This window comes from Castor canadensis, chromosome 4 (assembly GCF_047511655.1).
Source record: "Castor canadensis chromosome 4, mCasCan1.hap1v2, whole genome shotgun sequence".
NCBI lineage: Eukaryota > Metazoa > Chordata > Mammalia > Rodentia > Castoridae > Castor > Castor canadensis.
The window spans coordinates 47862268-47885540 of record NC_133389.1 but is presented as its reverse complement, the minus strand read 5'-3'; the positions used below and the strand labels follow the sequence as shown (position 1 = coordinate 47885540).

General features: G+C 44.9%; 1 protein-coding gene across 5 annotated transcripts in view; it reads right to left on the bottom strand.

The window, feature by feature from the left end:
• Window positions 1-23273, bottom strand: part of Kctd1 (potassium channel tetramerization domain containing 1) — a 186482-nt gene that overhangs the window by 87652 nt on the left and 75557 nt on the right. The window contains exon 1 of one of the 5 annotated variants that reach the window (XM_074070113.1): window positions 7231-7471. The exons of 1 other annotated variant lie outside the window; for it this stretch is intronic. In XM_074070113.1, the coding sequence (XP_073926214.1) occupies window positions 7231-7353 (123 nt within the window). In that variant the 5' untranslated portion in view covers window positions 7354-7471. Of the gene's footprint in view, window positions 1-4379; window positions 6516-6544; window positions 6739-7230; window positions 7472-23273 lie in introns of those variants that run through there. 3 more of the 5 variants (XM_074070112.1, XM_074070111.1, XM_020178261.2) reach the window with 3 other exon arrangements.

Here is a 23273-nt window from a genome sequence, read left to right as displayed (position 1 = left end):
CTTTCAGAATTCCTTAAAAGTATTTCCGGAACTAATCTGGGTCAGGGCCAAGCAAGTGCAACCAGACACCTCTGTCAAGCTTGCAACTACTCCTCCACACTTTTCTCTTTGTTTTTCTGCAGTGCTGCCTGGTGCCCCCTGCTCGCAAAGCACTGCCTGAGCTCCATTCCAGCTCATTTTCACATTTCTGTTTAGCACTAGAGACAGGCACAGTCTGCAAAGACTTTAGCAACAGAAGAATGACATACACTATATAAAATTCTATTAGTATTTTCCCCTCGAATGATAAAGAATAAAATTGTTAAGTCTATAAAGAAGAATGAAATTTTGTTGTTTGCAGGTAAATGGATGGAACTGGAGAACATCATCTTCAGTGAACTTAGTCAGGTTTAGAGAGCCAAAGGCCACATGTTTTCACTCATATGTGGAATACAGACTTAATATAATACAAGTAATATTATGAAAAACAGGTCATGCTAAGAGGAGGTCACATACGAGAGAGGGAGGGTAAAAGAAGGAAGTTAAGAAGGTGAATATGGTTGATGTACTCTCTATTCAAGAATGAATATAGAATTTAAACCTGTTGAACTCGCTATAAGAAGGGGACTAAGAAGAAAGGAGAAAATGGAGGAGATGAACTAATTTGGGTTATAATACATATATACATGGAAATGTCACAATGAAACTCCCTGTATAGCTATCTTAACAAACAAAATGTCTTTTTTTCAAAAAATAGAGAACAGGAAGGTAAAACAGGTCTTGTCTGGGGGATGGCACCATGGGAGGGGGGAGGACATAAGGAAGGGTGTAGGAGAGTGAATACAGTAGAAATATTAAGGACTCATGTATGAAAATGTTCCAGGAGTGTATGTGGGGGAAGTGGGGAGTAAAGGAAAATGGTGAAGGCGTGAATTCAACTATGATACATTGTATAACTGTGGTAAATGTCACCGTGTACCCCCAGCACAACAAAAATTAATTAAATAAAAAGAAAAAAAAATGACAAGTCTTGATCATCCCTTGAACCTGAAGTATCTTCTCTTAGGCAGGAAAAAATGCTCCATTTTCATGCAAAGAGAACAACTGTGAATATGAAGGATGCAGTGTCAAGCCTTTTAAAATAGCCCAGGTTGGCCTTGAACTCAAGATCCTCCTGCCCCAGCCTCTCAAGTGTTAGGATTACAGGCGTGCACCACCATGCCAGTGGTGTTCAATCTTTTTAAATGGAGCACTTGGGCAGGGGGTGCAGCTTGGTGGTAGAGCATGTGCAGAGCCCTAGGTTCAATCCCAGCATCAAAACAAACAAACAAATACAACAAATGTAGCACATATAATCACCACCTGGGAGCTAGCAAGCTGCAGCAAAAACTGGATCATCACAATAGCTCTTTGAGAGAAAAGAGAACTGAAACTACCCTTTCCTTGTACTACAACTATTAAAGAGAATTAAACAGTGAACCAGTTAAAGCAACTAATACACACCCCCTCAAAATAGCCAAATGCTTCACAAGAGCAAAAATCACAAATTCCATAATCCTTGTTCATCCATCCTTGAGCGCATTCACTTTTCAATCAGTCCCATAAATAATACACTTGTTGACACCCTCAAGAAATAAAAAGGGGGCAGTAGCCAGTCCCTTACCCATAGTTTTGCTTCCCAAGGTCACCTGTGAGCTGTTGTTAAATGGAAAATTTCAGAAATGAACAATTCATAAGCTTTAATTAAGCTTTATTATAGTATAGTTATACTAGTTCTGTATTATTACTAGCTATTGTTGTTAATCTCTTATTGTGCCTAATTTATAAATCACATTTTATGGTAGATATGTATATCTAGGAAAAAAGACCCCCAAAAACACAGGCTATAGAGGGTTCAGTACTATTTGCGGTGTTTGGGGATCTTGGAACATATCCCTGGGGATAAGGAGGGACTATTGTAAATTTCTTTCAATAAGAGGCTCTTCATTTATAGGGGAACTTGGAACACTAGAAGAGAATAAGGCATCAGTGTGATCTCTGCATCATTAGGAAGTTATAACACCACCATCACCAGCGGAGTTCATGATGAGTTCAGAGGGACTGGAAGAGGTCCAGTTGGTATTAAGGTTAGAGTGCCATGTTTATAATTAAGAAATGATGACTGGAGTGAAGGCACAATCAGTATTTAACAAAAGAAAAGTTGATGACCTCAAGCAATGCCACTGACCAATAAGTCCAGCCAGTCATTCCAATCCTTGGGAAATGTCCTAGACCTCAGATATTACAGTGGTTTTAATAAATACAGGATAAAAAAAGTTTAATATCAGCTTTTCACCTAAACTAAACATCTATTTCTTATTCAGATTGCTCAGACTTCTTTGAATGAGTTCTACATTAGTTACGAAAGAATTCTCCTAAATATCTTAAATGCTGATTTAAAATATTTACTCTAACATTAGGAAAAAAACTGACCATTAAATACATGCACATAGGGCTGGGGGGTGTGGTGTAGCTCACCGGTAGAGCGTTTGTCCAGCATGTACAAGGCCTTAGGCTCCATCCTCAGCACCACCTCCCCACAAAAGTGCAAACAACTTTTGTAGTGTTTTAACTAAAAAAGACTCGAGTTAAGATTCTGTTTGAGAGCCATAATAGTCATAAGCAACATACACGTGAATCTGTATTTAACTTGGGAGTTGCCTGATGATAACACAATAATAAAAGTATCAGTATATAGTTTTATAGAACTGATTTATCTCACTTAAGCAAACAAAATACTGTAATGGGAATTGCCCAAACCAAAGGTGGAGGAGCCCTAATCTTTTGTGGGCCTTTAAGTCACAATTCTATATGATACTGGTGTCAAGAAACCAGCAGACAGATGCCAGTAGACAATCCGTTTCATTATTATTCCAAGCACACACATGCTTTAATAAACTTCCTGAGGCTTTTAACTCTTAATCAGGTGCAACCTAACCCAGGCACTGTAAGGATTTTTACTTTATCAGAAGAATGTGAACATTTATTTTTACTTTCACAGAAAAAGCAAACCCAAACTCTCTTCTCCGTCCTTAAAACTCTTTAAAACAACCTCTCTGTCAAAAATGGACTAGACATACCAGAAGCACGAAGGCACACAGCCTACAGGGGTCCTGTGTGTTTTAGGGAACTGTGCTATTTAGATTGTCATTCACAGCCCCTTTCTCCCTTGGCCTTAAGGCTTGCCAATTAGCTGGTAAGCCTCTGAAAGGGTCAGTTTGTCCAAAACTGGAATTTCCACTTTGGAAAACGCACAGAGGTACCTGACATCTGTCTCTGAAAGGCCTGCAGGACACCTTTCTGCCATCAGGGAGGTCAAGGTGGTAAAATTTCCTGTGGCCACTCCTGCCTGCAGAGTAGACTCCCCCAGAGACCTCTTGTATCTGCCTTGTAGAAAAGCATCCAAAAAATGAATATAACTTTAATGACACTCATGAATGTATTCCTTGAGGCAAATTAGTAAGGAAAGAAGCATCTCACTCTTTAGGTCTCAGTGTCAATCTAGACTTTGTTACTGTTTAGGATCACTTGAAGCCCAGAGAAGTGAACCAACAGAGTTTGTACATCTGATGTCCTGCACTTCAATTATCTTTCTTCCTTGTCTGCCCCCACCCCCACCCCCAGCAAAGGATGAGTTTCATGGAGCTAGGGACAGACAGCAATGCTTCTTTCAGTTCCCACAGTGAGCTGGGCACCTCACACTGCACTCCCAAGTGCACTTACCACACTTACATCTGAAAACTAACGTTAGACTAGTGAGCGACTCTGGTTTACTGAAACTTACATACATTGGATGACAGGTTAGATTATAAACTGGCACTCAACTACCAGTCTCTCCAGTTCTCCAGTTTCCACCCCTTTTCTTAAAAAAAAAAAAAGCTACAGGAAGTGGAATTGGCATGGTTTCTTTTTAAATAATTTATCGTGTTTTTTCTGACTTCAAAAGTTAGGGCGAATAGGTAATGGAGTATTTTAACAGTAACTTTATTCAAATCAGCTTTAAGTAACTGTCTCCTTCCTTACATGTACAGTGCTCCACACTCTGCCTTATAAACTACGCACTCAATGAAAAAGAGCTGCAAGAGGAGCTATTCCTTTTGTTCTGCGAACTTTTGAAGTTTCTAGTGTTACTGAGTAGCAGAGATTTGCTAGGTAGCGGGCCCTCTCACGTCTTTTAAGGTTAGGTGTAAACTTTCCCGAAAAGCATGAAGAGAGTTAAACTTCTAAGGGTGAAATCAAATCTGATGGCAGTAGCTGGCTACTTTAGAAAACTTCCCCCAACCCAGACCTACATTAGCACAAAAGTTAGTCCCAAAGTGGAACCAGAGAAATATTTCATGCATAGAGGTTGGTTTGGTTACCTGGGTGGGGGGAACAATAGCAGGTGAAACTACTGTGGGTGAATTGGTGCTTCTGTGCCCATTGGCTTCTGGAAGAAGAGGCAGGGGGTCGTGTTTCACGGAAACCACCACCACCGCATCCACAGGCTCCGAGGGGCGGATACAAAGTCTTTTGGGGGAAGAAGGGCCGCAGAGTTCCCCCGACCCGAACACTGACTCGTACAGGGCGCGCTTGGGCGCGGCCTCGGATTTCACGTCGGGCCCGACCTGGCTGTCTTTGGGGAGGATGTAAGAGTTCCCCAGTGAGGGCGGCTGGGGACGGTGGTGGTGGGAGGGATGGGTAGGGGGGTGGTGGGAGTGGTGGCGAGTCGCCCCGTTCAGAGCCTCTGCGTAGCAGCCCTGCGGGACCGGCGAGCCCAGCTTGGTGCCTATGCCCGCGATGCTGTTGAGCGTGGCGATGGACACGGCGCCGATGCAGTGGTTGGTGTAGGTCTTGGAGAGCTTGGCTGCCTTGGAGAGCATCTGCATCCTGGTGCCCAGCAAGTTCTTGCCGATGGCTTTGTTCTCGTACCAGGTCACATCGCCCTCGCTGCAGTGGTCCCGGGGCCGCTGGAAGAACGCCTTACAGAGGGGATTGCGCTTCGACAGGTACTTGACGAAGCTGGCATAGGGACAGAACTCGGTGCCCGTCTCGTACATGCGGGGCAAGTTCTCCTCGTCGCTGCTCTCCGCGCGCTTCTTGCTCCAGGACGATGAGCGCGACTTGTGGTAGGGCCCCAAGGATTTGAAGTAGACGAACTTGCGACCGTCCTCGTCCATGGCCAGCCCGAAGGAGTCCTCCTCCAGCTCGCGCTGGTTCTCGCGGCCACGCGTGCAGAAGTACATGCACGTCTCGAACCAGACCTTGTTGAGCAGCCCAAAGGGCGTGTTGGTGCTGAAGACGCTGGAGGTGTAGAGCTTGCGCAGGTCGGCGCGCGTGATGGCTTGCTTCTGCACCACGGGCCCCGCGCCCTGCTCTTCCAGCTTGCGGATGACCGCGGCCAGCGTCAGGTTGGCGCTGCGCAGCTCGGGGTCCTTGGTGAGGTCGAGCGTGCGGCAGTACGGGGGCTCGTTGAGGTAGCGGTTGAGGGAGCTGCGGATGCTGATGAGCGACGACTTGCTGTAGAGCTGGCCGCTCTTGGAGCGGGCCTCGGCGTAGAAGGAGCGCAGCACGCGGCACAGCGCCCCCTTGTCCATGGTCTCGAAGTCGGGGCTCTGCGCCTTCTCGCTCAGGTACTCCCGGAAGATGCGCACGGCGTAGCGGGTGGCCAGCCGGGTGTTCTCGCTCAGCCGGGCCCGCTCGGGGCGCTGCAGCACGTCGGGGTCCAGCTCCGCGCCGTCCCCGGGCGGCCCGCCTCGGGCCCGGGGCGCCAGCAGTCTCGGTGGCGCCTCGGGCTCCAGCGCGGCGCTCTGGTCCATATTGATCATATGGACCGGCTCGGGCTCCAGCTCCTCCCCGGCCGAGTCTTCGGGCTCCAAGGGCTCGTCCCAGTCCAGCCCCATCTCCTCCTCTTCCTCCTCCTCCTCGTCCTCCTCCAGCCCCCCACCTCCGTCCTCCTCCTCCTCCTCGTCCCCCGTTATCTGCACCTCCTGGATCTCGTCCTCCTCCTCCTCTTCCTCCTCCTCCTCGCCCGCGCTGCAGTAGTGCGGCCGGCTGTGGCGGCGCCCGCGGCCCCCCGCACCGCGCTCGCCCTCGCCCCGCTCCCCATTGTTCTCGGCGGCGGCGGCGGCGGCGGCGCTGGCGCTGCCGCCCGCGCTGGTGTTACAGTCCCCGCTGCCAGGCATTCTCGCCATATTGCCGTCTCTCTGCCAGTCCTCGGGCAGGGCGCATGCGCTATATTGGACCGCAGCGCTGAGAGCTTTTGTGTTTAATGACCTTCAGCTACCGGGAGGCAAAGCCGGGCTCTTAAAGGAGCCGCGCTCCAATTGTCATTCCAGAGCGCTGCTCTGGAGAGGCAGCGGCGCGCAGGGGATGCAGGGGAGGGAAGATGGGGGTAGGTTAGACAGGGAGAGGGTAAAGGACGGAGGCTGGCCGGACCTTCTTCCTCCCCCAGCCCGCTCCCTACTTCTAAGAAAACTTTGAAGGAAAAAAAAAAAAAAGGAAGGGGAGGGAGAGCTGTCGGTGGGGGCGAACACTCCCAACTTACCCTCTGGCGGAGCGGCGCGCGGGCCCGGGCGGGAGAGAGGGAGGGCCGGCGGGAGGGCGGGGCGGTCTCGCTTCTTTAAGTAATGCCCGAGGAGCAGTGCCCCTTCCACCGCCCCCTCATTGCCCCCCGCAGCCGGGGGGTTCGGGGCGGCGGCTGCACCGAGCGGGCAGCGGGCGCTGCTGCGAGAAGCCCTTGTCTGGGGCCGCCCGGAGCGGAGCGGAGCAGGCAGGTTAATGAGCAGGGTGGAGGAGGCACGGCGAGGCCCCGCACCCTCTCTGCGCCCGCGGCCAGGGCGCAGCGGGCGAGGCTTGGGAGCGGGATGGAGCTGGCGGCGGCGGCAGCTCCCCCACCTACTTGCTGGCGGCGAGGCGCGGGGGCCTGGGGCCAGCCGCGCGGCTCCCAGCTCCCTTTCCGATTCTTGCAAAGGAGCGAAACACGCCCCACGTCAGCCCCATCCCTCTCGACTTTTCCAACTGCCACTTTTAAGCTGTCATTAAAGACCTGCGGCGCTCCCCGTAGGTCTGGGGCAAGTCCGCGCCGGTCTAGCCAGCCCCAGAAAGGAGCGAGAAAGAAAGGCTGTGAGGGCGGGCTGGAAGGGAGACGTGGGAAGAGGCGCTCGGGACCCCAGATACCCCCCGTCCCATCCTCCCAGGCCCCCGCCCTCCCTTGCCCCAGAGCAAACTGACACAACTCCCTCCGGCGGGGCGCTCCAGGTCGGCGCTAAAGCAGTGCGGGCCTAGGGGCGAGCGGGCGGAAAAAGTGAGCCTGGGTCTCTCGGACGCCCCCGAGGCCGCCACAATTCCAGCCATTTGGATCCCGAGCGCGCTCCCACTCTGTTTGCTCACTGCCTTTCGTTTGCCCTCGGGGCACCGCTGCCTCCGGCGCGCGGGGGCGGGCACCTCGGAAACTGGAAAGGCAGCCAAAAGCTCGCCGGGTCCCGCTTTCCCATAAGAGACACTGTCCCACTTCCAGCCAAACACCCGCCCCCGGCGCGCCCAGGCTCCCGGCGCGTCCTCGCGTCACTGCTCCTGCTCGCCCGGCCCAGGGACAGCGCCCTAGTGCCGCCCGGAGACCTCAGCTGTTCTGTTTGGCCGAACAGTCTCGTCGGTCTCCGGAGGTCGAACTGCATCTTAACTTTCTCCTCCCCAGGCAGTCTCAAGTGTCCTCTGGCGTTTCGGTCAGTTCGAGTCCCAGGGCCCAAGAGAACCCACGGAGCCGGATCCCAGCAAGTGAGCCCCCGGTGCCAGGCTGGGCCTCTCCTGGAGTGAGTCCTCGAATTTGCTTCCAAGACTAAAATCTAGGCAGTTTGGCTGTTCTTGTCAACTGCCCGATCCCCCTTCCTCGGCCCTCCCGTCTGGCTTACATGACTTTTAACACTTTCCACATTAACAGACTCCATCCATCAGTTTATAATTTAAAGGGAATGGCAGGAAGAAAGGGAGACTAGGTCTCTGGGCCGCACAGGCATCCAAACGCGAGTCGACAGTGTATTTTCTGCAACGATGCTTGCTCGCCCTCCTCGTGCCTGTGCCCAGGACGCCGTGGAGCGTCGGGGAAACCGCGCCAGGTGAGAAACAAGTTAAAGCAAGTTCCTGCCTCGCGGGCCTCCTCAGGCTCCTTGGGGAAACACACACACACACACACACACACACACTCACACTCACACTCACACTCACACTCATTCGCTCTGCTCAGCGCGGAGAATCGTCCTGGGAGGCGAGGACCCTAGAGGTTGCCCTTCTTGGGAATTGTCCCCGAGGTGGCCGGCTTTATTCACAGCGCACTGTTATCCCCACCCACCCCCGGAAATATATAGAAAGATGTATTTGTTTCCTGGAGCCCAGGGCAGTGGGCAGCAAAGTTAGTTGCACACATGGACCTGCGCTGCGCCCACGACCTGGCACACATCAGTGGCACACTGGTACTTCCGGAGGGCCGACGCTTTGGCTCAGGTTTTAGGGCTGCCAGACGCTCGGGCGAATTACAACGGAGCTGGTGCTGAGAACTCGGGTGGGCGACGAACAGGTTGTCTACTAGGGACTACTACGACCCCGGTGTCTCTCCCTGCCAGCGCACTGAACAGAGAACTTGGGCTGCCCCTCTGGCTACTGCTGAGGATTCAAGCCCACACTTGGGCTCATGACGGAGCTGATCCCCAGGTCTCCCCACTTCTACAGGCGTTGGGGCACACCCCGCCTCCCCCAACACCCGCTCCCCTCCCCTCTGGGTGAGCTGCTTTGAATTGCTCGCTGCTTGCCGGAGGCGGTGTGTTGGGTTGGACGCTCCGGGAAACAAAGCGACCAAAAACAGCTCCCAGTTGACGTCAACTTATTTCCAGAAAAGAAAATAGTTTTGTGCTCCCAGGACCAAATGCCCCCCAGGGCAAGTCTGTACTGGCAAAAGCCAGGGGGAAGGGGTGGAGAATAGCAGAACTAAAAACCCCAAGCAGGAATGTCTTTTTAACGGACTTGGAAAAACAACAGTTTCGGTGCTCTTTTGACATTGGCAAACAACCTGCCTGACCCGCGCTTAAATTAGATAGGAAGAACGTACCTTGTAAGTATGCCTTGACCTGATTACCGGATGATTGGGTGTCTGCTTCGTCGCACCAACTCCTGACACGCTACCAAAATTGTTTGCTCATCATGATACTTCATCAAAAAGTGGAAAAAGACTTCTCTAGGTTAGTATTTACAACAGTCACCAGGTGGAAGTGTCAGAAAAAACAATAAAACGGAGATAAACATTCTTTCCCCATTGTCCCCCTCAAAAAGAGAAAGAGAAAGTGTTGCTTAATTTTTAAAACCCAAAATTACAGTTGAGTTCATAAAGGAATTCAATTCCAGGTTTAATAAATGATACCTTAAAAACATCCTGTGGTTCCATACACTCAATTCCAAGGTAAGAGAACCAAAAAACACCTTCTTATTATTTTTGTAGAGGCAATATTAGTTGTTCAGCCTGTTAACTTCTAATTCCTCCACTTGACTCTTCCCATCATGAAGTCACTCAGCCCACCACTTCGAACTCACAGCTGCTCATCACTCCTTTAAAGGATGCTTGCTTTCTTGTGCAAGATGTGTGGCTTCTTTATTTTGAAAATAATTCCAATACAATATGAAACACTTCAATTATTTAATTGTCAGAACTCTTTATTGTAAGCTGCCTTAAGATATTTACCGCTTCAATAAAATGCCCCACATTTGCTGTCTCTTTTATCATATCAAGTCCATCTATATATTTGTGTTTCTCCATTTTTTCAGACTCCTTCAAAGAAGAGATGTGGTCATTTGGAAGGATAAAAAAATTCCCATTTACCCCCTTTATTTTATAATCCATGGCTCCCATTTCAGGTTCACATTCTATAGTAGTTTACACCATGTGGAAACACATTTCAAATGCAATTCTCATATTTTTATTGTTAATATCCATTAGGATCGCTTTGGACAATGTCTCCAAACACCATGAAAGTGTTCGTGTTTTTTGGGGGGGTGGGGGTACTGGGAATCAAACCCAGTATCTTATGCATGCTAGGCAAGCACTCAACCACTGAGCTACATCCTCAACCCAAAATGTTTATATTCTTTGACCCAGAAATTACTTCCAGTTTTCTGAACATCATCTGTTAATATATGCGGGTCAGTTGCTTTTAATGTGTCTGTGTGCTCTACTAAACCAGTACACTTTCAGTTTCACACAGGTGTGCAGAACATGGTGAGCACTTAGTCATTATTTTTTGAATGACTGAATCTACAAGATCTGTGTTTAGTTAAATCCCACATTTGGCAGGAAAACTTTTTTGTGAAAAATCTAAAATATCATAATCTGAATTCTACATTTCAAAATCAAGACAAAAAAAGAACAACATGGGCAAGTGAGCTTAATGATTGCTTTGGATTATTATTTTTCTGTCATTAGTTTTTTTTCTGTAGTGGAACATGTCATAGAAAGTTATTGCACAGTAGAGTGAGGACCGTTGCTTGCCTGGTGGAGTTAATGTTGATCCTTTCAAGGCAGATCCAGGGAATGGAGGTGTCTGTGTATTAAGAGAGGTAGGTTGGAGAAGATTTAAATTGGTAAATCCAAAGGATTTTGTGGGCTGTTGGGCAGTGGCCAGGAAAGCATTTAGTTAATCACTTTAGAGAAACAAATCAAAAGAGAGAGCCCTACTCTCTTGATTCGATTACTTAAAGATTCATAAAGTGCTTTTGAGGTTAAATATGAATTCAGATCGAAGCTATTTTGACATCTTATTTCAGTTTTACTATTAATTCTGTTGAGTTCAATTCAAGCACATCTAGAGTAATGTTTTTTGAACTTGGATGAAAATTGAACCCATGTTATCTGACTCTAAAAAGTGGAAGAAAAAGAAAATGACTCCAAAGGAAAAAAACACAATGTCTTATTTCTCTAACACCCATCCATTTACCATTTGGGTCCTTTACATATTTTAGCAGTGTGGCTGGCACATAGTAAACACTCAATAAATGTACAAATATTTATTCGTGGGGAGAGAACTAACTATAAGTAAAGCCCCAGTGGTTGACAACTGCTCCTTTGCACCCAGACTGCCTGGGTTTGAATCTTATTTTGCCTTTTCAGGGGCCCTTTTCTATGTCTTAGTCCTCTCGTTACTATTTGTTCTGGGATTTGATAATAATAGTTGCTAGCTTATGGGATTGTTTGAGAATTCAGTAAGTTAACATGCATAAAGCATTTAACACAGTGTCTGGAACATTAGTAAACATTTACTATTAGCTCTTTTTTTTTTAGCCCAGACTGGCCCGGAACTCTGGATCCTCCTGCCTTAACCTCCCTAATGCTGGGATTATAGGTGCGTACCACCACATTAGCTTAACCATTAGCTCGTGTTTATTAAGGTTTTAATAGTTCCCAAGCTTCAGTATAAACAGAGCCAAGGCTTTAAATGGTTAATTCACAGAGGGGCGGTGACTCAGTGGTAGAGCACTCACTAGCATTCAGGAAGCTCTAAGTTCAATCCCCAGCACTGCTAAATAAATAAAAATTGAAAAAAGTTAAACCAAGTGCTCCAGGACTTCTAGACCTAGCCAGAGCAGGCAAGTGGATTCAGTAAACACATTCAGCCTATAAGGACCAAAAATAAAAAAATCCTCACACTTCAAAGGAACACTTCCCTAGCATTAACATCCCCTTTTTATGTCATTTGATTTGCAAAGTTTAGAAAGGCAGAAGAGAAGTAGGCTGAGGCCTGGGACTCTGAGCACAACAGAAATGGGCAAGGAAACAGGGTTATCCTTGTCACTTGGTCACCTAAAAACTAGTACTATTTTCCCTGGGCTATTGGAAGTAGGAATGCATTTGTGTCACAGAAAAAATGACAGTGAAGAATTTACAGACAAAAGGAATTTAGATACAAACCAACCAGATTTGAATGAGAGGCATTCTACTGAAATCCCTGGCTCTTCTGCATACATCTTTTGGGACCAAGGAGGCATATTTATCTTTTTTTCTCTTTAATGCTTTGTCAAAAAAAAAATTGGACAGAGTTCAGAGCAAACCTAACATCATCATTGACAGTAGTAGGTATTTAGTTTCTAATTCCCACTAGTAACTGCAATTCTGGGCCTTTCTACCCAGCAGTTTCCTATGTATTTTTAACACAAGTAATGTAAAAGAGGAATGTAGTTTTTTATAAGTAAATTGTGTGTTTGTGGAGCCTAGAAATGTGCTTTCTCCCTTTGTTATACTGTTCTGATAATTGAAACTTCACTTGGTTAATAAAGAAGTCAATTGTAAATGTTGTCTAAGTTAAACATAAAATTAATAATGGTAGTATTTATTTTTTAGTCATATATCTTTAAAAGGTTTGTGAGATTGGAGCATATATTAGTCCTATTATTGAATAAAATTTACTTCTATTTCATTGTAATATCAATTAAGGTAGAAAAGAAGCAAAAGATATTTGTTAATATATCATTAAAAAATTCATGTTTTTTAAATAATGGGGGAACAATTTATAATGGTCTCAAAATAAAAGATATCCCTGAAACTATTTTCTATATTCAAATAAAGTGTCTATTAAATTAGTAACTCAAAACAAAATAAACAACAAAAGGTTTTAAACCACTTCATGCCCAAATGTTGGTGTAAAAAGTGTTATTCTTATATTTTTGTCAGTATCAACTAGGATAGTCTTTTGAAAAAGTAATTAGGCAACCATTTCAAAACCCATGAAAATGTTCATATTCTTTGACCAAGAAATTGCTTTCAGTAGTCCATCTCCTGAAGGAGGAAGTTTAAAAGGTGAATATAGCTGATGTACTTCCTATACAAGAGTGAATGTAGAATGTTTAAACCTGTTGAAATCGCCGTAAGAAGGGGACTAAGGTTGAAAGAAGAAAAATAGCGGGGAACCAACCAATTTGGGTTATAATACATATATATGGAAATGTCACAGTGAAACACTCTGTATAATAGCTTAAACAAACAAAAATGTCGTTTTTTTTTTTTTTTCCTTCAAAAACAGAGAACAAGAAGGTAAAACAGGTCCTGTCCAGGGGATTGGTACAGTGGTGGAGGGGATATAAGGAAAGGGAGTAGGATGGTGAATGTGGTGGAAAAACTATGTACTCATGTATGAAATGGAAAAATGAGACCTGTTGAAACTATTCCAGGAATGGGGGTAAGGGGAATAAATGAGTATAATGAAGGGAGTGAATTCAACTGTGATATAGTGTAAGGACTTTTATAAATGTCACCATGTACCCCCAGTACAACAATAATAAAAAAAAGAACAAGAAAGAAATATCTCATTTTATTTATATTTTGGTTAGCTTGGTTTATTGTATCTAGACCACTTGGACCAATGAGTTTTCCAGTTCATGTTTCACAGTGTTCTTCAGAATGATATTTCATAATGTCTTGGAAACATACCTTTGTTGAAAAAAGTTTACAGAGTAAGTATTTGTTGAATACAGGATGAACTGCAAATGAGGGTAGAATCCTGTCTTATGTTCTAGAATGATGTCAGATGAATATTGATGACAGCGAATTGAAAGATTATTAACTAAAAGAGCAACACAAGATAACTTTAAAGGTCATATTTCAATATCTATATGACTTTGAGAAAGTTTAAGGGCTAGAATTTGAAGCTCTAGATATCAAAGTTGGTATCTAGGTATGGCGACATTCACAGGATGTGTGGAGTGGGTATGTACCTGCCCTGTGGCTGTGTTTCTAAATGAACTAAAAAAGAAAAAAATCCCCTTTTTAAATACCCAGAAGCACTAACCCACATTTTGAACTAATTGACTTACTTTTTCTTAGGAAAGCTTAATTTAACTGATAGGGGCACATGGGTTTATCTGAATATTTAAAGAAGCTCTGTGATGGGTTTGTTCTATTTCTTTAATTTGATGCTGAAGATACAGGCTTTGCACCTGATGAAGGAAGGCTGCTCTGGAAAGGGGCAAGAAAGCAGGAAACAGTGTGGCCTGTTCCTCTATCTTGTGATCCAAGATTACAGAGCTGGAGCACAGTTGCTACCAGACAGGGTTAATAATTTCCCACATTTAGTTTTCCTACAGTCTGTCAGTCCTTTGATTAGGGTACCCCAGGGGTCACATGTCATTACTCCAAATTAAAACAAAACAAAACTCCCCTGATGTTGATGGCATCTGCTTTAGAATCTTTTCCTTCATTCCTTAAATGTAAAAACACAAAACAAAACTGTGGTCTATCATTCTTTCCTGACTTAGAAAAGCAGGAAGTGTTCATTGGCAAAGACTTATGAAGTCTAGAAATCTGGAAACACATGTACGTGTCATATTCTTGCTAACATTTAGTGAGTGCTTGCTGGAGTTCTGGTCTTTGACATAATCACTCTGAGCTCTTTCTTATGAGTGCATGTGAGGATGGTTCCTATTTTCCACATGAGTAGAAACCCAGAGAGCTCTAACAGTTCTCCCACCATCATCCCATCTAGTCAGTCAGACTCCAACACAGGTACTTTCTGAACAATTCTCCAGACTAGTCCTTTTCTGGTCTATTTCCACTGCCCAGAGAAAACCACTCTTTATATTCTGGTGTTCATTCATTTCCATGAATTCTGTCTCAAAAAAAATATCATAAATCAAAATATGTAATCAGTGAATGCTATGGATTGAATCTATCCCCAAATTTTATTGTTGGAGACTTAATCCCCAAAGTCATATGTTAATAGTATTTGAGAGGAGAGATCTTTGGGAGACGATTGGGTCATGAGGCCTCTGCCCTGATTAATGGATTAATCCACTCATGGATTAATGGGTTATCAAGGGAGTGACTTTGTTATTAATGCTAGCTCTTTCTGGCATGCTTGCTGTGTCTTGCATGTGATCCCCTGGACTGCTTTGGAACTTTGCAGAAAGTCCTCATAAGTAAAAAGGCTCTCACAAGATTTGGCTCCTTCACCTTGGACTTCCATACTTCCAGAACTGTAAGAAATTTCTTTCTTCATACATTACAGCATCTGTGGAATTCAGCAAAGGAAAATAGGCAGTGGATTTTGGGCAACCTCTGCCAAGCACAGGCCTTATAAGGCAGGCAGTAAGGAGGAGTCTCTCCAGGAACACGCCCCACCTGGCTCTGGGGAGGAGTGAGCATTCAGTAAGTCACACAGGGTCAATAACAGTTCATCTTCTGCCTTTCTTCTGATTGTCTTAGTTCGGTCTGTCATAGAAAAACTCATGAATTTATTCTGCATCCCACTCTGGGAAGCAGAGTTGAACTGTCAGGGTTTGAAGATAAGGCCCACACCAGGCCCTTCCTGCTGTCCATATGGTGACATACAGAACACAGCTTTTAAGTGGATGATTACAGAGAGGCCCAGGAAAGTGCTTGCTATGGCTTCACTCCCGGTTCTGTGGCATTTAGCACATTGTAAGGGCTTTTCAGACCTTAGCACTATGCTTTGGTGATTTTCTAGATCTGCTGGCTTTTAGATTTAGAGCCCAAGGCAGAGGTTGTTAACCGCACGGTGCATCAGAATCACCCAAATCACCTGGGGAACTTGTTTAAAATGCAGATTCCTGGGTGCCAGCTCAGATTTATCAGGTCGAGGGTGTGGCCCGAGGATATTTCACACCCAGCGCAGACAGTTCCAATGCCAATCTGACCACACTTTGAGAAATGAGAAATGCTGCCTCCAAAGCTAACAAAATTCATCAAGTCATAAAATAATTTCCTCTCTTGCAATGACTCCTAAATCACTTTGGGGCTATGAATGCATTGAAAATCAAACGAAGTGGGTAAATTCAGCTATGATATATTGTAAGAACTTCGGTAAATGTTCCAAGTACCCCCAGTACAACAATAATTTAAAAAGAAAAAGAAAAGAAAACAAAAGTTAGGAGGAAGGATCTTCCTCAGAAGATGCACACCCCTCCGCCACGTGACCTATCATTTCACAGGAGGTTGGGGGGTAAGGTTGAATTCTTAAAACCTGGTCTCTAACACCAATGTGATATTTCTCCTCCCCTGGTCAAAACATCACTGTAACTCTTCTTTCCCATAAGTCCAGCTCCCCAGCATCTTACCCCACTGTAATTTCCCATTGTCCTCTGCTGCATCTCTGTAGCATGAATCCAGCCCTCTGTGGGGGAGGACTCCAGAGAGAACAGTGCTGGGAAGAAGCTCAGACACCTGGACTTGAGGGTGCCTCTGAATCACCTGGAAGATCTGTGGAAACACTGAGTACAAGGCCCTCCCCCAGAGTGTCTGATTCAGCCAGTCTGGGTGGGGCTGAGAAGGTGCCAGCTCTTACCAGCTGCTGCTCCCAAACCCCACTGAGAACTATTGGCCCAGGAGAAGGTGGATAAGACCACCTGCTATGGTTTGAATGTGGTTTGTTCCCTCCAAAGCACCTGCTGAAATTTGGTTGCCATTGTAGTGGTGTTGGGAGGTAGGGCCTTTAAAAGGTAATATGGGCATAAGAGGGATTAATGCGTGGGCTGGACATGTAGCTCAGTGGTAGAGGGCTTGCCTGGCATGTGTAAGGACCTGAGTTTGATCCCTAGCACCACCAAAAAAGAGGTGTGTGTGTGTGTGTGTGTGTGTGTATTTATGTCTTTCTTGGATTAATTACCCTGAGAATGGGTTGTCATGCACAACACTGTCTGTGTGCTTTGTATCCCTTCCACATGTTCCTGCCTGCCATTCTGCTATCTTATGTTGAAGCAGCACCAGGCCCCAGCCAGCACCATACTCTATGATTTCCCAGCCTCTAGAACCATGAGCCAAAATAAACTTCGTTCTTTATAAAATCACCCATTCTCTGGTAGTCTGTTATAGTAGCAGCAAATAGACAATACCCAAAGTGGCTTGGGCATGGGGATTTGTCAAAGCTCTGCAGGTGACTTCAATGTGCAGCTAAGATTGAGTTTCACTATTCTCCACTGAGAGACCCATTCACACGTGTCTATTCAAAGGTCCTTAATATAAGTAAGGTCTGGGGGGCTACTCCTGGGTGGTTTTCCTGTGGTCTCTGAACCCACAAAACTTCAGGCAAAATGTTCTGAATATGGACATCTGCATATTTTTCTAGAACAAAGATCCACAGCTTTCAGCAGAATTTTAAAGGAGTCTGTGACCCAAAATAGTTTAAGCAAAATCCACGTGAATGTGCAGAATTAAGCACATGCATGCTGTATTATTGCTAGAAGTGTAAGTCACTGTGGTCTTTTAGAAGACAATGTGGCCATAGCCCTTAGTGGGTAAAAATCACATCCCTTTCAATCCAGAAGCTCATTGCTAAGAATCCGAGCTACACACAGAGGTACATATACAAGATACTCTTGAAGCATTGTTTGTAACTCAGAATCATTGGATATAACTAATTTTAGAAGTAGATGGTGAATAAATCATGTCCTAGCCAACAGAACCATAGCTTATAGACATAAAGAATGATACAGATTTATAGGTACTGAATCTATGAAATGGTGTTGAAGATATTTTATTAAACAAGTAGTAGGACATTAATGAGAGCAGGGGACATAGCTCAAGCGGTAGGGCACCTGACAAGCAAGCTCAAAACTCCAGGGCTGCAAAAAGAAGAATATTAATGAAAAGTATAAGTTTATTTGCTGAAAAAACTAAACTAAAACGATATGCCCATATTTCACAAATGTAAATGCACTGGGAGAAAGAAAACACATGAAAGCCTGCACAGTGGCGGCTTTTGGAGGGGGGAGTGATATTGAGGGCCTTTAATTTCTTCTATCCTATACTTCAGTATTGTTTGAATTTTGCATCCTGAAGTATGTGTTCTCTTGCTGCTATTTTCTAGAAAATGGATTCCTGTGTGACAGTTCTGAACCCTGTCTCTGTGGCCCTTACTGACCTACTGAGTGGCTCATGTCTCCAGATACCTGTTAGATATGGCCAGAGCCCTCTATATTCAGCTCCTCCAAACTGAACAAGCCTAAAGTCAAAACAATGATCTTCTTACTCCACCCCTCAATCTTCCACCCCAGATGCTTCTACTAAAGTGCCTGCCACCTCCAGACCTTGTCCACGGCCCCTGATGAAGGGGCAGATTTGTCAAGCCTCATAGTCTTCCATATGGCAAGCAGCTATGATATGACCAAGGATGGAGCCCTGGACAGTCAATCCCTAGGCCAACCAGAAGCTTGGGTTGAAACTCCTAAACCAAAGTCTCTCGAGGAATTGTGATGAAAGTAAGCCAGTCAGTATTAAGAAGAAAGCGGGGGTGGGGCAGAGCAGCCAGGTTCCTTGACTTGGTGTGAGCTCCTGCTGAGAGTCCTGGGGCTACTCTGTGTCCTGACCCTCTGGTCTCTAGTGGGCTTGACCTCCTAGAATTCTGACATTGAGTTTCAATAAAGTTCCATTTCCATTGTAGACCCACGACATCCCTACAAGTCAATCACCACCAACTTAAATTTCTCCTGTTTACAGCCAAGAAATCCTAACTATGACTTTACCCTATGCCTACGTCCAACTGTGTGGTTCTCATATCTCAGACTCAAGGACAGGCACCACAATTCACCTGCTGTCCAAGATAAAAACTGGATACCCCACCCCCTCCTTCCCAGCTCTTCTCACCCTCTACTTACACAGAAGTACCAAGCTGGACTAATTCCAACCTATGATGTGCTCTAAATCTGTCTATGGTATCTTCATCCATATGTGAATTAATTGTCATTCCCTTTGTATCCATGGACTTGGTCTGCTTAAACAACAGAAATTTATTTTCTTATAGTTCTGGAGGCCACATGTCCAAAATTAAGGTGCTAGCAGGGTTGGTTTCCAGTAAGCCCTCTCTGGTTGTAGGTGGCTGTCTTTTCTCTGCATCCTTACATGATTTCTTCTCTGTGTGAGTGTGGAGAGAGAAAAAGAGATCTCCAATGTCTCTCTCTCTTGCAAAAAAAAAAAACATAAAAAAAACCCATACCCACCAAATTAAGGTCCCACCCTTATGACCATATAACCAAAGTCACATTGGAGGGTAAGAGCTTCAATGTATGAATCTGGGGCAGGAGAAGGAACACAATTCAGTCCACAACCCCCTCCAAAGTTGCTCTTCCTCCTTCATTTCCCATGTCTGCAATGTGACCAAGCGAGTAGTCTGTAGTTACCTTCACTGCCTCTTCCTATTCATGTCAAATCTGTCCAGTTCACGTCATGCTCTCTGATTCCAAACATGACCCTAATTCAGGCCACTTCCACTGCTGAGTGGTGCAGGAAACAGAGTGAAGGTCGCGAGTGGAGGCAGCATCACCCAGGGAAGCATGTCCAGTCTCCCCATGGGTTGAGCCTCTTGTCCTTGGATGTCCATGGAATGCCTTTGTGTCCTTTACCTTGAACTATTTATGTAAGTTTCTCCTCCTTGAAAGTCAACAAACAAACCCATATGTGCCCCCTGCCTTCTCTTTTAGAGACACTGATGTCTCATCCTGCATACCTTGGCTTCACCTCCCTTGGGGTGACAGACATCCTCTTCATCCTCTTGCTCAAAAACTGAACTCCCTGAGATTTTTTCTTTTGGAATAATTTTAATGTTACCTCTTCTTAGAAACCTTCCCCAACTTCAGCAGGCTTAGCTGTCTCCTTCTCTACAGCAACAAAGAATCATGTACTGGTCAAGTGTATAGACTTGCACTTAGACTCAAATTCTGACATTGCCAGAAGTGATCTCAGCCAAAAGCCTTCAGCTCTCTGAGTCTATCTCTGTAGAATGGGGATACTGGTGAGGATTAAATTAGTGAATATGGGTGAAGTGCTAGAACAGTGTCTGCCACACCATAAGTGCTTAAGATGTGTTAGCAACGATCATGACTTTGCCACCTTGCTGTAAGTCTAATTATTGATTTGTGAATCTCAGCTCAAGCCTTTGGAGGCAGATTCTCAACCTGACCATGATGAATGTCCCCTATGATTATGTGGCACTTTGGACACACCCATGTCTTAGCAGTTGCATGCATTAGGATGGCTATTCACCTTAACCACACTCTTTAGGTTTTATTAACAGAGAAGGACTTCCTTACTTGTTTATTTGTATTCACTTTGCCTAGCATAGTTGTGGCACATAGAAGGCATTCGATAGATATTTGCTGCATGTGTTTTGTAATTGTGACTTTACTTGCTTGTATCACCCTTCAGGCTGTGAGCTCTGTGTGCCCATTTTATTCTTTGTATAAGGAGAGGCAGTGGGGTGACAAGTTAGACTGAGCATGGGTCCAGAGCCAGATAGCCTCACTGAAATCAAGCACTTCTGTTTTCAAGTCACTTTTCCAGTCTTATTCCAATTAACTCAACCCACATTGGGCCATGGCTTCCCTGCAGTGTGCCTTATATCTGGGTCATTAAAGCCTGTTTGTGTCCTGGACCTTTGTCCAAGCAACTGTCCTCTGCCTGGGATGCCTTTTCCTCTGACAAACTTGACATGATTTCTTAATTATCTGTTAGGACCCAGCTCACTTGGGTGAGATGCTTTTATGAATCCATCTCTGATCTTTGTCCTGTGGTAATACTCCTGTATTATTCAATCATAATAATATCTCCCCAGAAATGCTACAGTTGTGCCTATGTATTTTTAAAAGAATTCTACAGGGTCATAAAAGATACAATATTTATTCAAAACTGGGCAAAAAGAAACATCACACAGCACCAAAAGGAGAGAGATACTTGCAATTGGATCCTAGAATTGATATGGTAATGTTGAGTCAAGTCTTCTCAAAAGTTAGACCAACTTTTCCTTAAAAGGCAGCTACTCTGGAGTAGATAAGAGAAAAGAAGGTGAAGAATCCATTTCTATTTTTATGATCCTTTGGACACAGAGACTGCCAGGTAAGAGTGCTAAGGATTGGATTGGATGTAATTAGGGACCAGCTCTGTTCCAGATCACCTCCATCTCTGGCATGGTCCCATTTTATTTTTGCAAACAATTGAATTCTTTCACTCATAACCTTTCCTTTTGCAGGGATGTGGTTCTGAGGGGATCCATCAGACTTAGCGGTGCTCAGCTGAATCACGTTGTCTGTATATATCATGCTATGGAGATGAAATCTTCACTTTCTTCTCTGTTTCTGAAACAGAATTAAATTCCTTTTTTGAAAATGAAACAAGCCTTCCCAGAATGTGCTCTGGACCTTAGGTTTCTGAGACATATATAAAACCCATCAGGAATGCCTGACAATGCTTTCAACATGTTTTCCTGTTCACCCACAAGAAATAAACGTGCACCTCTTTTTTTTTCAGTGACTTGCATTTTGTGAGCATTTGTTTGACTCTTCTGAGTCTCACTTTTTTGGATGGATTGGGCTCTTTAATTTGCTGCTTGATGCCTGTGTGGGGGTGAGAGTGCTTTGTTTCCAGAACTTCTTTGCTGTGGGATGTTGAAGTGTTAGTGCCAATTTTTTTTTTCTTCCTTAGAGAAGGATAGAAGAGTCAGCTTTAGTACTAAGGCTTAACTCAGCAGTAGTTGCTAAACTCTTTGAAATTATTAGACGAAAGGCAAAAAATAAGATCTGGGCAAAGCATACATATCATTGCTACTTTTGTTATTATTGTGGGAATTTGCCACTCCAAGTATTTATTAATCCTGGATAATTCTTTCTCTGAATTTATGACATTTAGTTTTATTTAAGAAAAATTAGTTTTTTCCACAAGTATTCTTTACTTTTTTTGTAATCCAAGATAACTTTCATATCTTGGTAGACTCTGAATCCTGTGGGCTATTCTGTTTCTTCATTTTATATCCAGTGCCTACTACAGACTCAAGAACATAGTAGGGACCACCAACCATTTGTTGAACTGAATTAAATCTAATGGCTTGCCATTTAAAAGCATGATTGAATAGCTGTAATCAAATATTGGTTTCCTCCTCAACTAATTCAATGCAGGATTTTGGTATTTTTAACCACTTTCTTCAAATTCCAACATTTTTTCTTTTCTTTTTTTTGCATTGGTGGGAATAGGACCCCTGCACATGCTAGGCATGTGTTCTACCACTGAGCATCACCCCCAGCCCTGAACTTAGAGTTTTCAAGGCTTCATGGTTTGTTCAAGGATCGCAGGTGCTTTATCTGTGACCTCAATAGGAAGTGGGAAGCTAGATTCCATAAGGACAGTTTCTGCTCAGCCTCCTGCCCTGTGTTTTCCCTGGCTGTACTTCCTACCCAACTAACCCAACACCTGCACTGTGACAGCACCAACCAGTTCCACCAAATCCTCCTATCTCAAAACAAAGGGAGAGAACTTGCCACTCCCACTGCACCACTAGGCTCTGAGCCGGGTAGCAATTCACTCGGAAGACTGCCCTTGGTGGTTTCTGCCTATGGATGGTGAGGATGCATGCAGATGCACGAGATTTTCTTCCACCTTGACAGATCCGTTTGGGAAGTCTGAACTTGCAGTTTGGAGAGGGAGTTTGTTCACAGAGCATCTGCATGAACATTCTGTGGAGCAGCCTGTGTGCTGAAATCTACAAGGCTGGCACTGAAGGTTCAACTTGACTCTACAGGCTCTGTGGTCTTGTCCCAAAGTCACAGCCCACACAACTGGCACTTCCTCTGGTGGCTTGGAGAACCTTACACAACAATCCCCAAGCTCTGTTTTGGAGACAAGATATTGAAGGAGAGAGACAAGGGACTGTACCCCAGCCATCAGTTCATTGTCCCCAATATCCCCAGGCTGGTTGAGGTATTAGTTGTGAGCGCAGTGCAAGGAAGGGCTGCTCCCTGAGACAAAAGAGCAGGCAAGAGGTGTTTTCTGGCTGTGGGTGTTAGGAAAGAAATGCGGGAACTGCTTCTGAGGGTCTCCTGCAATCCCTGTCTCTCCTATTCAGTTCAAATAGTCAGCAGCCTGCCTTTGATATTCATTGTCTAGCATTCCACAAATCATTTTTGAAAGCGATGCAGGCAAACATCACTCAGCTCTCTGTCTTTCACTACATCCTCCAGGACAGAGAATTGCATGGTTTCTGTTAATCCCCATGTTAGAATGAGAAATTCCCGGGCATTCTAAAATGTTTCAAGAAATGTGCTAGCAATTCAAAGGTGCCGAAATTGGAAAGTTATTTACATAGAAATTATGTAACAATTGCTGTGGAATGTGCTTGCAATTCCAATGGGACTTTCCTGAGAGTAAAGGCAGACTAATTGTCCTGCTCCAAACAAGAATCTTGTCTAGTGGCAAGTGGGAATTAGAGGGACTTGGTGTCATTTCAGAGATAGAGGGCAAGGAATTCTAT